Source organism: Narcine bancroftii, chromosome 14, assembly GCF_036971445.1.
Source record: "Narcine bancroftii isolate sNarBan1 chromosome 14, sNarBan1.hap1, whole genome shotgun sequence".
Taxonomy (NCBI): domain Eukaryota; kingdom Metazoa; phylum Chordata; class Chondrichthyes; order Torpediniformes; family Narcinidae; genus Narcine; species Narcine bancroftii.
In genome coordinates, this window is record NC_091482.1 from 70,442,929 (window position 1) to 70,455,987 (window position 13,059).

General features: G+C 40.3%; 1 protein-coding gene across 11 annotated transcripts in view; it reads right to left on the minus strand.

Moving 5' to 3' along the window:
• LOC138749973 (cytosolic carboxypeptidase 4) overlaps window positions 1-13,059 on the minus strand; it is a 257,666-nt gene that overhangs the window by 169,028 nt on the left and 75,579 nt on the right. For all 11 annotated transcript variants that reach the window (XR_011348981.1, XM_069912088.1, XM_069912087.1 and 8 more), the window contains 2 exons: window positions 9,495-9,532; window positions 5,166-5,374 (listed from right to left, as the gene is read on the minus strand). Coding sequence is in view for 10 of the 11 variants with exons in the window: in XM_069912088.1 (XP_069768189.1) it covers window positions 5,166-5,374; window positions 9,495-9,532 (247 nt within the window). In the remaining variant the exon portion in view is untranslated. The remainder of the gene's footprint in view (window positions 1-5,165; window positions 5,375-9,494; window positions 9,533-13,059) is intronic.

The following is a 13,059-nucleotide window of genomic DNA, read 5'->3' on the forward strand; positions in this document are numbered from 1 at the left end:
GAGTCAGTATGGATAGAACTGAGAAATTTTCAGGTCAAAAAGACCCCAATGGGAGTTATCCACAGGCCCACAAGCAAGAGTTAAAAATGGCATGTCACAAAGATACAGTTGTTATGGGGGATTTCAACATGCAGGTAGACTGGGAAAATCAGGTAGGTACTGGACCCCAAGAAAGGGAGTTGTGGAGTGCTTCCAAGATGGATTCTTAGAGCAGCTTATACTAGAGCCTGCCAGGGAGAAGGCAATTCTGAATTTAGTGCTGTGTAATAAACCAGATTTGATAAGGAAACTCGAGATAAAGAAGCCACTGGGAGGTAGTGACCATTAGTTTTAATCTACAATTTGAGGGAGAGAAGGGAAAATTGGAAATGTCAGAATTACAGTTGAACAAAGGGGACTATGGAGCCACGAGGGAGGAGCTGACCAAAGTTGACTGGAACGAGACCCTAGCAGGGATGACAGTGGAACAACAAAGGCAGGTATTTCTGGGAATAATACAGAAGGTGCAAGATTAGTTCATTCCAAAGAGGAAGAAAGATTCTAAGGGGTGTAAAGGGGCAACCGTGGCTGACAAGGGAAGGACAGTGTCAAAATAAAAGAGATGAAGTATAACATAGTAAAGATGAGCGGGAACCCAGAGGATTGGGAAACTTTTAAAGAGAAACAGAAGATAACTAAAAAGACAATAAGGGGAGAGAAGATGAAGTATGAAGGGCAACTAGCCAAGAATATAAAGGAGGATAATAAAAGCTTCTTTAGGTAAGTGAAGAGGAAAGAATTCATTAAGATCAAAGTTGGGCCCCTGAAGACAGAAACAGGTGAAATTATTATAGGGAACAAGGAAATGGAAGGCAAGTTGAACAGGTACTTTGGATCTGTCTTCACTCATTAAAACACAAACAATTTCCCAGTTGTAATAGTGGGCAGAAGACCTAGGGTAATGGAGGAACTGAAGGGAATTCACACAAGGCAAAAAATGGTGTTGGACAGACTGATGGGACTGAAGGCTGATAAATCCTCAGGGCCTGATGCTCTGCATCCCAGGGTACTTAAGGAGGTGGCTCAAGAAATCACGAACACGTTGGTAATCATTTTCCAATGTTCTCTAGATCCAGGATCAGTTCCTGTGAATTGGAGGGTAGCTAATGTTATCCCATTTTTTAAGAAAGGAGGGAGAGAGAAAATAGAGAATTATAGACCAGTTTAACCTGACATCAGTGGTGGGGAAGATGCTGGAGTCAATTATAAAAGATGAAATAAAGGCACATTTGGATAGCAGAACAGGATCGGTTCGAGTCAGCATGGATTTACGAAGGGGAATCAAGCTTACTTAATCTTCTGGAATTTTTTGAGGATGTATCTATGAAAATGGACAAAGGACTTTCAGAAAGCCTTTGATAAGGTCCCACATCCTTAAGGAAGATGAAGAAGGCAAGAATATGAGGGAGTTTATAAAAGAGTGGATCCCTAAGACCCTAGGATGTCCAGAACTACAGCAAGAAATGGAAATAGAAAGGGCACATAGAGCATTGGCCTCTAAACCACAACCACAACAAAAACCAAGATCTATTGTAGTAAAATTCCTAAGATATACTACAAGAGAAAAGGTACTGGAGAAGGCAATGGAAAAAGTAAGAGAGGGCAACAAACCACTGGAATATAAAGGGCAAAAAATCTTCATTTATCCAGATATAAGTTTTGAACTCCTAAAGAAGAGAAAGGAGTTCAATACAGCAAAGGCGATTTTATGGAAGAAAGGGTATAAATTTATACTGAAGCATCCTGCGGTATTGAAAATATTTATTCCAGGACAACAAAACAGACTATTCTCGGATCCAGAAGAAGCACGAAAATTTGCAGAACAATTACAAAAATAGACTGAGGGATGAAGACGGGTAATGAGAGTACAAATGATCACGATTGATATGTATGTGGGTAAAAACAAAAATAGACTGAGGGATGAAGACGGGTAATGAGGGTAAAAATGACTACGATTGATATGTATGCGGGTAAAGAGGTATAAGAGTGAATAGAGACAATGTGCATACGTGAATGTATCTGTAATTAGAGGAAAATATAGATAGTATAGACAAGAATTAATAAGGGAAGGTAATGGAATAGAGAGAATAAGGAGGGAATTAAAAGAGTGACCTTTGTGACATATGAAAAGTTCAATCTTTTCTGGGGGGGCTGGGTGGGGGAAAATAGCGGTCACTGCAAAATCAGTTGACGCTTGCGAGTGGATTCGCAAATCCAAATGGAGAGGGGAGATGTGGTTGTCTGACAAGGGATAAAGGACAACTCAGGAGGGGAAGGGGAGATTGGGGATAAAGAAGATAGAAATAGGAGAATAAGGAAAATGTTGGATGTTGTAGGAATGTTGTCTTGTAAAGAGTTGAAAATAAGAAAACAGAAATGGAAAAGGAGGAAAGGTAATGATGGAAAAACGGAAAGAGAAGATAAACAAAATATAAAATGGCTACGCTGAACTATATGACTTTAAATATTAATGGAATACATAACCAAATTAAAAGGAAGAAACTACTAAATTTACTGAAAAAGGAAAAAATAGATATAGCATTTGTCCAAGAAACACACTTAACTGAATTGGAGCACAAGAAATTAAAGAGAGATTGGGTAGGACATGTAACAGCAGCATCGTATAATTCAAAAGCAAGAGGAGTGGCTATATTAATTAGCAAAAATGTGCCATTTAAAATAGAAGAGGAAATAATAGATCCAGCAGGGAGATATGTTATGATAAAATGTCAGATATATTCGGAGCATTGGAATCTACTTAATATATATTCACCTAACGAAGAAGATCAAAAGTTTATGCAAGATATCTTTTTGAAGGTAGCTAATACGCAAGGGAACATACTAATAGGAGGGGATTTCAATCTGAATTTGGATCCAAATATGGATAAAACGGGGAAAAAAATTAACAGGAAGAACAAAGTAACCAAATTTACAATTAAATCAATGCAAGAAATGAAACTTGTGGACATATGGAGGAAACAAAACCTAAAAGAAAAGGAATACTCATACTACTCGACTAGACATAAAACATACTCAAGAATAGACCTATTTTTGTTATCAGCTAGTATGCAGGATAGAGTAAGAAAAACAGAATATAAAGCGAGAATGCTATCGGACCATTCACCCTTAATACTGACAGTAAAGCTAGAGGACATCCCTCCAAGAATGTATAGATGGAGATTAAACCCCATGCTACTTAAAAGACAGGATTTTAGAGAATTTATTGAAAAACAATTAAAAATGTATTTTTAAGTAAATACGGAATCAGTGGAAGATAAGTTTATACTATGGGACGCAATGAAAGCATTCATTAGAGGGCAAATAATAAGTTATGTAACCAAGATGAAGAAGGACTACAATCAGGAAACAGAGCAGTTGGAAAGGGAAATAGTAAACATAGAAAAAAAATTAGCAATGAAGGAAGATACAACTAAAAGAAGAGAATTGGCGGATAAAAAAAAGATAAGGTCCCACATAAGAGATTAGTGGGCAAAATTAGAGCACATGTTTTTGGGGGTAGGGTACAGACATGGTTGGTTGGTATTCAAAAAGTGGGGATTAACGGGTCCCTTTCATAATGGCAGGCAGTGACTAGTGGGGAACTGCAAAGCTCGGGGCAGGGACCACAGATATTTACAATATACATTAATGATTTAAATGAAGGGATTAAAAGTAACATTAGCAAATTTGCAGATGACACAAAGCTGGGTGGCTGTGTGAAATGTGAGGATGTTATGAGAGTGCAGGGTGACTTGGACAGGTTGGGTGAGTTGGCAGATGCAGTTTAGTATGGATAAATGTGAGGTTATCCACTTTGGTGGCAAGAACAGGAAAGCAGATTACTATCTGAATGGTGTCAAGTTAGAACAAGGGGAAGTACAACGAGATCTTCGTGTCCTTGTTCATCAGTTGCTGAAAGTAACCATGCAGGTACAGCAGGCAGTGAAGAAAGCTAATGGCATGTTGGCCTTTATAACAAAGGGTATATGAGCAAAGAGGTCCTTCTGCAGTTGTTCAGGGCCCTGGTGAGATCACACCTGGAGTATTCTGTGCAGTTTTGGTCTCCAAGTTTGAGGAAGGACATTCTTGCTATTGAGGGAGTGCGGCAGAGGTTCACGAGGATAATTCCCAGGATGGCATGACTGTCATATGTTGAAAGATTGGAGCGACTGGGCTTGTACACACTGGAATTTAGAAGGAGGAGAGGGGATCTGATTGAAACATACAAGATTATTAAGAGATTGGACACACTAGAGGCAGGAAACATGTTCCCGATGTTGGGGGAGCCCAGAACCAGAGGCCACAGTTTAAAAATAAGGGGTAGGCCATTTAGGATGGAGTTGAGGAAAAACTTTTTCACCAGGAGAGTTGTGGATCTGTGGAATGCTCTGCCTCAGAAGGCAGTGGAGGCCAATTCTCTGGATGCTTTCAAGAAAGAGTTAGAGCTCTTAGAGATAACGGAGTCAAGGGATATGTGGAGAAGGCAGAAACAGGGTACTGACTGTGAATGATCAGCCAAGATCACAGTGAGAGTGAATGACAGTTCTGGCTCAAAGGGCTGAATGGCATACTCCTGCACCTATTGTCTATTGCCCAATGACAAGTGAATTCGTCACATTTCAACCCGTTGGTGTATCATCATTATGTGGCCCATGGTGATGCCACATGCAAAATGTTTCCTCAGAAAAAGAATTTCAGGTTGCATGTAATATCATGAATGTACTCTGACAATAAATCTGATAATTCTTTCTCATTCCACACTTCTAGTTCTCATCTTTGCTTCACAGTTCATTTGTTGAGATCATTTCATCAGTTCATAATCATATTCCATAAATGGGGGAATTTCATGGTATCAAACACCCTTTCTACAACCACCTCTTCCCAGTATACATCACAGCCTGACTAAAATAATCCTGACAATTCATCATACTGGTGTTTACGTCACCCCACCCCCACCTAAAACCATGGACATCTCTTCCGTTCCTCCCTCCCTCATCGTGTAGCTGCCTTTCCCTGATCTACATCTTCACTACTTCCTTAAACTCTCTCACAACATTAAGCAGACAAGTCCCTGGGTTGACACAAGGGGTGGAAGTTTTGTGTTTTTTCTGAGGGCTGAGACTTGCCTGTGATGTAACGAGCAAGACTCTCATTCCATCATTCTCTCGAAAGGCTTCCTTCCCCTTCTGGAGGTTGGTGATGTTCTTGATGCACTTGAGCAACGCTCTCTGGATGGGGATATACTTGTTTTTTGTGTCTCGTTGATGCCAGTCATCATATAGTTTCAAGAGCCTGCGAATGTACCCACATTCCACAGCTCGTCTGCTGTTCCATTCTGAAATAAAAGATTAATAACAAGCCATCAGATACTGGATCAATAGGGCAAGTGGTTTATTCTGAACCTTTCCTCTTCATCCAATTAATGGACAATACTGCCCACCTGTGGAATATTGGTGTAGCTGCATCTCAAACCATTTATAATGCAATCGACTTCAGAAGTTTATTATCATCTGAATGTACAAGTACAACCTGACAAAGCAGCAGACTCCGGTCCTTGATGCAAAACATATGGACACACAACTAGACAATAGCATGCACACAGACAAAGAGTACATATGCAGGACCAGTATTTGTACAGGATCTGTACAAATAAATCAATACATTTTTTTTGTACAAAGTCTCAGAGGGTTAATGGGAGCAGGTCCTTTGGTCGTTCACCATTCCCACTGTCTGTGGGAAGAAGCTGGTTCTCGGCCTGGTGGTGCTGGCTCTGATCCTCCTGGATCCCTTTCTTGACAGGAGCAGCTGCAAGAATCTGTGTGCAGGGTGGAAGGGCTCCTCAATGATTTTGTGCGCCCTCTTTAGACAGCAATCATGGTAGATCACATCGATGGTGGTGGGGGGAGGGAAAGGGAGACTCCAGTGATCCTCTCTGCCACTCTCATCACTCTTGTGGATTGACCTCTAATCCATTTCTCTGCAGCAACTATACCACACTGTGATGAAGCTGGCCAGAACACGAGATAGATCAGATCATCTGAGCATAATCTTCTCTCATACATTAGTGTCACAGCACAACAGTCTCAACAGTGCACAGACAAAGCAACTCTTGAGTTGCACTCACTTCACAGAAAACTCACCAGTCCACACCAATCAAAAGCAACATTTGTATTAAAAATATGGCTAAAATTGTGGAGAAGCAAAAATAACAACAAATCTTCAATTCTATCTGCAGCTTGACAATTAGCATCTGCCTAAAACAACCAACTGAAAAACCTCACAAAGATAAGCGTATACAGAGCCGTTGTCATACCCACACTCCTCTTCGGCTCCGAATCATGGGTCCTCTACCAGCACCACCTACGGCTCCTAGAACGCTTCCACCAGCGTTGTCTCCGCTCCATCCTCAACATCCATTGGAGCGCTTACACCCCTAACGTCGAAGTACTCGAGATGGCAGAGGTCGACAGCATCGAGTCCACGCTGCTGAAGATCCAGCTGCGCTGGATGGGTCACGTCTCCAGAATGGAGGACCATCGCCTTCCCAAGATCCTGTTATATGGCGAGCTCTCCACTGGCCACCGTGACAGAGGTGCACCAAAGAAAAGGTACAAGGACTGCCTAAAGAAATCTCTTGGTGCCTGCCACATTGACCACCGCCAGTGGGCTGATAACGCCTCAAACCGTGCATCTTGGCGCCTCACAGTTTGGCGGGCAGCAACCTCCTTTGAAGAAGACCGCAGAGCCTACCTCACTGACAAAAGGCAAAGGAGGAAAAACCCAACACCCATCCCCAACCAACCAATTTTCCCCTGCAACCGCTGCAATCGTGTCTGCCTGTCCCGCATCGGACTTGTCAGCCACAAACGAGTCTGCAGCTGACGTGGACTTTTTACCCCCTCCATAAATCTTCGTCCGCGAAGCCAAGCCAAAGAAGAAACAAAGACAAAGAAAACAATTAGAGGAGTATAAATGATGGCTAGTAGAATTGGTGAGGGCTAGAACCATGCTGTTTAAGACTGGTGATCCAGATCTCTACAGAAAGACCAGGCTATCTTAGCAGGAAAGAGGCAATACCGAGTGAAGCCAGAAACAGTCAGAAGTTATGGCAGGGATTGCAGTCCATTGCATCCCTCAAGGGGAAGCCTAATATCATAAATGGCAGTAATGCTTCACTCCCTGATGAGCTGAACACCTTTATGCCCGCTTTGAAAATGAGAATTCAATGAGAATCCCTGCAGAAGCTGACGACTCTGTGATATCTGTCTCTGAAGCCAATGTCAGATCAACTTTCAATCCTCGCAAGGCATCAGGCCCTGATGGCATTCCTGGAGGGTTCTGAAATTCTGTGCCAACCAACTAGCTGTAGTGTTCAGAGCCATTTTCAATCTCTCGCTGCTGCAATCGGAGATTCCCAGCTGATTCAAAAGGGCATCAATCATCCTGGTGTCCAAGAGGAGCAGGGTGAGTAGCCTCAAAGACCATCAGCTAGTGGGCCTCACATTGACTGTAATGAAAAGGTTTGAGAGGTTGGTCATGGCCAGAATCAACTCATACTTAAGTAAAGACCTAGACTCGCTGCAATTCGCCTACCGTCACAATCCCTTCACAGAGATCTCACTGATCTCACTCAGCCCTGGTTCAGAAGGACAACAGCAATATATACATCAGGCTGCTTTTATTGATTAGAGCTCAGCTTTCCACTATCGTCCCTTCAGTACTGGTCAGCAAGCTTCAAAACCTGGGCCTCTGCATCTCCCTCTCCTCATCAGAAAACCACAGTCAGTGTGGATCGGTAACAGCATCTCGTCCTCAGACAATCTGGATAGGTGCACCTCAAGGAAGCATTCTTATCTCACTGCTCTTCTCTCTCTACATCCATGAATGTGTAGAGTAAAACACGAAAGTCTGCAGAAGCTATGATTGTTGTAAAAACAATGGGGTAACTCAGCCAGTCTCGCAGCATCCATAGGAGTTAAATATATCTTACCAACGTTTCAGACCCAAAATGTCAGTAATATATATTTACGCCCTATGGATGCTGTGAGACTGGCTGAGTTCATCCAGTACTTCTGAGTTTTACCCATGACTGTGTGGCCAGGCACAATTCAAATGCCATCTACAAATTTGCCAAGGACACCTCAGTTGTCGACAGAATCACAGATGGCAGTGAGGAAGTGTACAGGAGGGAGATAAATCAGCTCATTGAGTGGTATCTCAACAACAACATTGCACTCAGCATTGGGAAAACAAAGGAACTGATTGTGGACTTCAGGAGGGGGAAATCAGAGCACAAACTAGTCCTCATCAAGGGGTCAACAGTTAAGAACTTCTAATTCCCTCCTGGGTGTGAACATCTCCAAAGATATATCCCGGGGCAATCATGAAAAAGGCTTGGCAGTGGCTATATTTCATCATAAGATTTGGTTATGTCACCAAAGACGTGCAAATTTCTACAAGTGAACCATGACTGGTTGCATCTCAGTCTGGAATGGAGGTGTCACTGTACAGGACAGGAAACGACTAGAGAGAGTTGAATTCGGCCAGCAACATCATGTGCATCAGTCTTCACTCCATTAAGGACATCTACAAGAGGCGGCATCTCAAGAAAGCAGCCTCTATCATCAAGGACTCCAACCACCCAGGCCATGCCCCCTTCAATTTGCAACCATCAGGAAGGAGATACAGGAGCCTGAAGACAAACATACAATAATGCAAAAGCACTTCTTCCCCTCTGCCAAGAGATTCCAAAATGGACAATAAACCATTTTTCTCTGTTTTTTGCACAAATTTATTTTTAAACAGTGTAATTTATAGCAATTTTTGCAACTGAAATGCACAAAACAATGAATTTTGTGACAGATTCCTGACAATTAATTCTGATTTGGATTGAAACTACAACTGGAATAGCAAAACAGGTAAATTGCACCAGGAAATTCAAAGCAGATACTTTACAAGGAGTGCAGCCTCAATGAGGAAGATTCAAAGTAAAAATGTGGATCTGGATGGGAGATTAGAAAAGAAAATTGCTAGATTTCATACATGTACATGCTATGGCCAATTCAACTGTATACCAACCACATTGGGGGAAAAAGGAACCATCTATGTGAAGAAACAAACTGTTAAGCAACACAGTTTTAAAGGGAATTGTAAGATGCGAAGTGAGAGTACAGGTGAGATGACATGATAGCACTGTAAATTAGAATGCAATATCATGAAGGTGTAAAAATTATACTGAAAGAACTTTAAAATGAAAATAACCAACATGCTAATTAATGATTTTCTTGCTTTCATTTTAAATCAACTTGATTTCTCCTATGTAGATGAGTAGACAGAACAAATGTCACTTCAGACATCTACACTGATTCACAGCACAAGGCAGATTTTTGCAGATTTAAATCAACATTATATATTTTATAAGAATATGATGAAATGTGAAATGAATACAAACTTACTTGATTTCAGTAAAGATGAAAGAGCTTCTGTGGCAGCTCTGAAATTAAAATTTATATTTTATTCAGCAGGCAGATTCCGACATTTAAACACGTCCAAACATACACCATCTGCCTTTAAAAAATTCTAGTCACAACTCAGACATTTCAGAGAACAAGCTTTTAAATCTTGAATTAAAAATTAGAGCAATTAATCATATCATAAACCCAAATTCAATGAAGATCTGATTATATTTCTCTCATATTTCTGTTATAAGACAAGCCCATTCATGTTCTCTCGAAATGAAACAAATAGTTTAATCCTGAATTTTATCCTTTTTTTTAATCATGGGTTCAAGATCAATGTGAAACAGAGGTGAGAAAATCCAAACTCACTGAACAGAAGAAGCCAAGATACCTTTATTCTGTAAGCCAAGCTTCCAGAAAATGCACAAGGCAACCATGAGGCAGAAGGCAGGGATTAAATATCTTTGTGGTAGTGGGTGCAATGGAAATACCACTACCTGGAGGTTTCCCTCCAAGTGTAATGGATTTGTGTTAATATTAATCTTTAAAGTTATGTTAAAAAAATAATATATGTTTAGTAAAGGTGGACAGGGTTGCACGCGCGCGCACACACACACACACACACACACACACACACACACACACACACACACACACAACACACACACACATAATTCTTTAAGATGGCAGATGGCTGTAAAGTTCAAGTCCTCAATGAGAACTACAAAGAGAGATGGTGCAGATACAGCTGACACCAAAGAGAGCAGCATCAATGCCAGGATTTAAGCCATCAACAGGAGTTACAGGGGGGTCTCGAAGAACAGACTGAAACAGTCATAATTGATGAAGATCAAGTAAATGCTGACCTTGAGGCAGCGGGTGATGGATTGTTTCCATGAACTTTGTAATTAATTTCTTTTTCCCTGGGTGGGGGGGGGGGGGAAGTAGATGTTTTTCCTTTCCTGCCTTATCCATTATGGGCCATATTGTGCCCATATGATGGAGGGGAATAGTTACTGTTTGTTCTTTATTCAGCACTTTTTGAGAGGTTAATACCTTGTTTTTGATTAGTATAGTAGTAATTCATATATTGTTAATATTCTTTTATTCTTTTTCTGCATCTTTTTTTTCTTTGGGACAGAGACTTTCACAGGAGTTGGTTGGGCTTGATGGAGAAGAACTGGGAGAATGAGATTGAAAGAGATTTGGATCTAAGATAATGGATGGGAATAATATATAAACTTTCATTTGACAAAGAGAGAGGGGTGTTGTTCTGTATTGTATTCTCCTATCAAAGGGGGTACACAAAATCAGTGGCAATAAAGAAAAGCTGTCTCTTTGACAAAAGAGGACAATTCAGGATTGAAGATGCAGTAACCAGAAAAGATACTGTTGTGTGTTACTTCTGGAAAAAGGGAAACACAGAATAAGTGGCTTTTTAAGATAAGAAAGACCACTTTGCAGTCTCTTTGGAAAAGAGAACAGATTCTACTGAGCCCATTTCCGTATGGCCAATTCATTTAAGCTTTGTCTGAGCTTGTGAAATCATCATGCAAGAAATTAGCCACCTTTGCTGTCTCTTTAGAAAGAGGGCAGATTCTTCGTATGGAACACAGGTTATAAAATCTCCAAGTGAGGGAGAAAATTATAAGTATGAAGAAACATTGCTCTCAATATAACTCTACAATAAATTTGTGAGTTTTAAAGAGGTCTAATGACTTGATATTATTTCTTTTGAGCAACAAATTAAAGAAACCTGATGCTTCACACTTACTCCATATTTGCTTTTGAACAGCAGCAAAAATTTTGAGTTTCAACAGCAAGATTTCTGAGATTGAACTTTAAAATAATCTCTTCAGAATCAAGCTTAGACTTTAATGGTTTGGATTTTAACACACACACACATTTACATTTGCACATAGTGGGGTTAAGTGAGTTATGTTTAGAGTTAAGTAAGGAGTATTATGTTATTAATAATTTTTAAAAGTATTTTGAAAATACCATGTCTTAGTTATTGCCATTGCTACTGATTTAATTCGTAACATAAGTCATTCATTATCATGACTTGGAAATACAGTAAAAACCCTGGTATTTGGAATACAAGCAATTGGCAAAAAACTCAAGGAAAATAAATTTAAAAATTAAAATAATTAAGAATAAAATAATAGGTAAAAACACATCAATTTTAAATTATAAATGTTCTCTGAACTAATGCATAAACCTTTGGTGAAGATTGAAAGAGTGCAGAGGAGATTTACTAGGAGGTTGCCAGGTCTTTAGAGGTTGAGTCACAAGGAAAGATTGGGCAGGTTAGGACTTTATTCCTTGGAGCGAAGAAGAATAAGGGGAGATTTGATCGAGATTTACAAAATTTTGAGAAGTATAGACAGAGTGGATGTGAATAGGCTTTTTCCACTTAGATTGGGGGAGATAAATACAAGAGGTCATAGTTTTAAGTTGAAGGAGAGAGGTTTAGGGGTAACATTAGGGGGAAGTTTTTCACTCAGAGGGTGGTGGGATGTGCTGTCTTCTTTTTTTTCCTTCTGATGTGGTGAATGCTGACTCAATCGTGTGTTTTCAGAGTAAATTGGATAGGTACATGGATGTGAGAGGACTGGAGGGTTATTGTATGGGAGCAAGTCAGACTAGGGAGATGATGGTCAGCATAGAAAATATGGGCTGAATGGCCTGTGCTGTAGCATTCTATGGTTCTAGGATCGGAGCAAATATTCAGCCAGTGGAGTGTCTTGGTTGTGCTTTGCTCAGAGCAGCTGTTTGAATAAAGTTGTGTGAAACAGCCATGACGTCACCCTGGATGAAGAGTTGGTCGATGCTGCTCACAGTTGGGGTGGACTCAAAGTGTCTCCTTATTCCTACTTTGTAGGAGTCATCCAGGTCAGAGGCTTTATCTGTAAATTTGGGGAGGGGGAGTTTAATTATCTATAATGTTAATGTTTGTCTTTCAGGCAGCTCCGTGGAGGGGAAGGAACCTGCAGATACAGCAACAGTTCAATGTTTTCATAGAATGTGACTGAAAATAAGGTTAAATGGTTTAAGGTTTATATATTCATGCAAGTGAAGTTTGTTCAGTCTAAGCACATAAAGAAATTTTGTCTATAAATTATTTATTCTTAATGCAGGTGTATTAGGCATTGTAAGAGTGAATATCAAGCAACTGGAAAATACACCAATTGGCATCTACCAATCCCTATAGATGCCGGATACCGGGGGCACTAAATCCTGGGAAGTCCTTGTCTACCAGCACTGGGGAGTACATTAACAAAGGAAAGCAGCAGGTCAAAAAGGGGTTCATCATCATACTCAATAATGGACAATAAATGTTGCCCATCCCAGATCCTGAAAATGAACGTAAAATGCTGAAATTTAACCTGATGAAACAGTGTTCTCCAGTCCTCAGTGCAAAACAAGCAGACACACAACCAAACATAACACACATACATATGCAGGACAAGTGTTTCATTTATACAAATAAATAAATAAATTTTCTTTTGTGAATATGAGAGTTTCGGAGGGTCAGTGTGAGCAGTTCCTTTGGTCATTC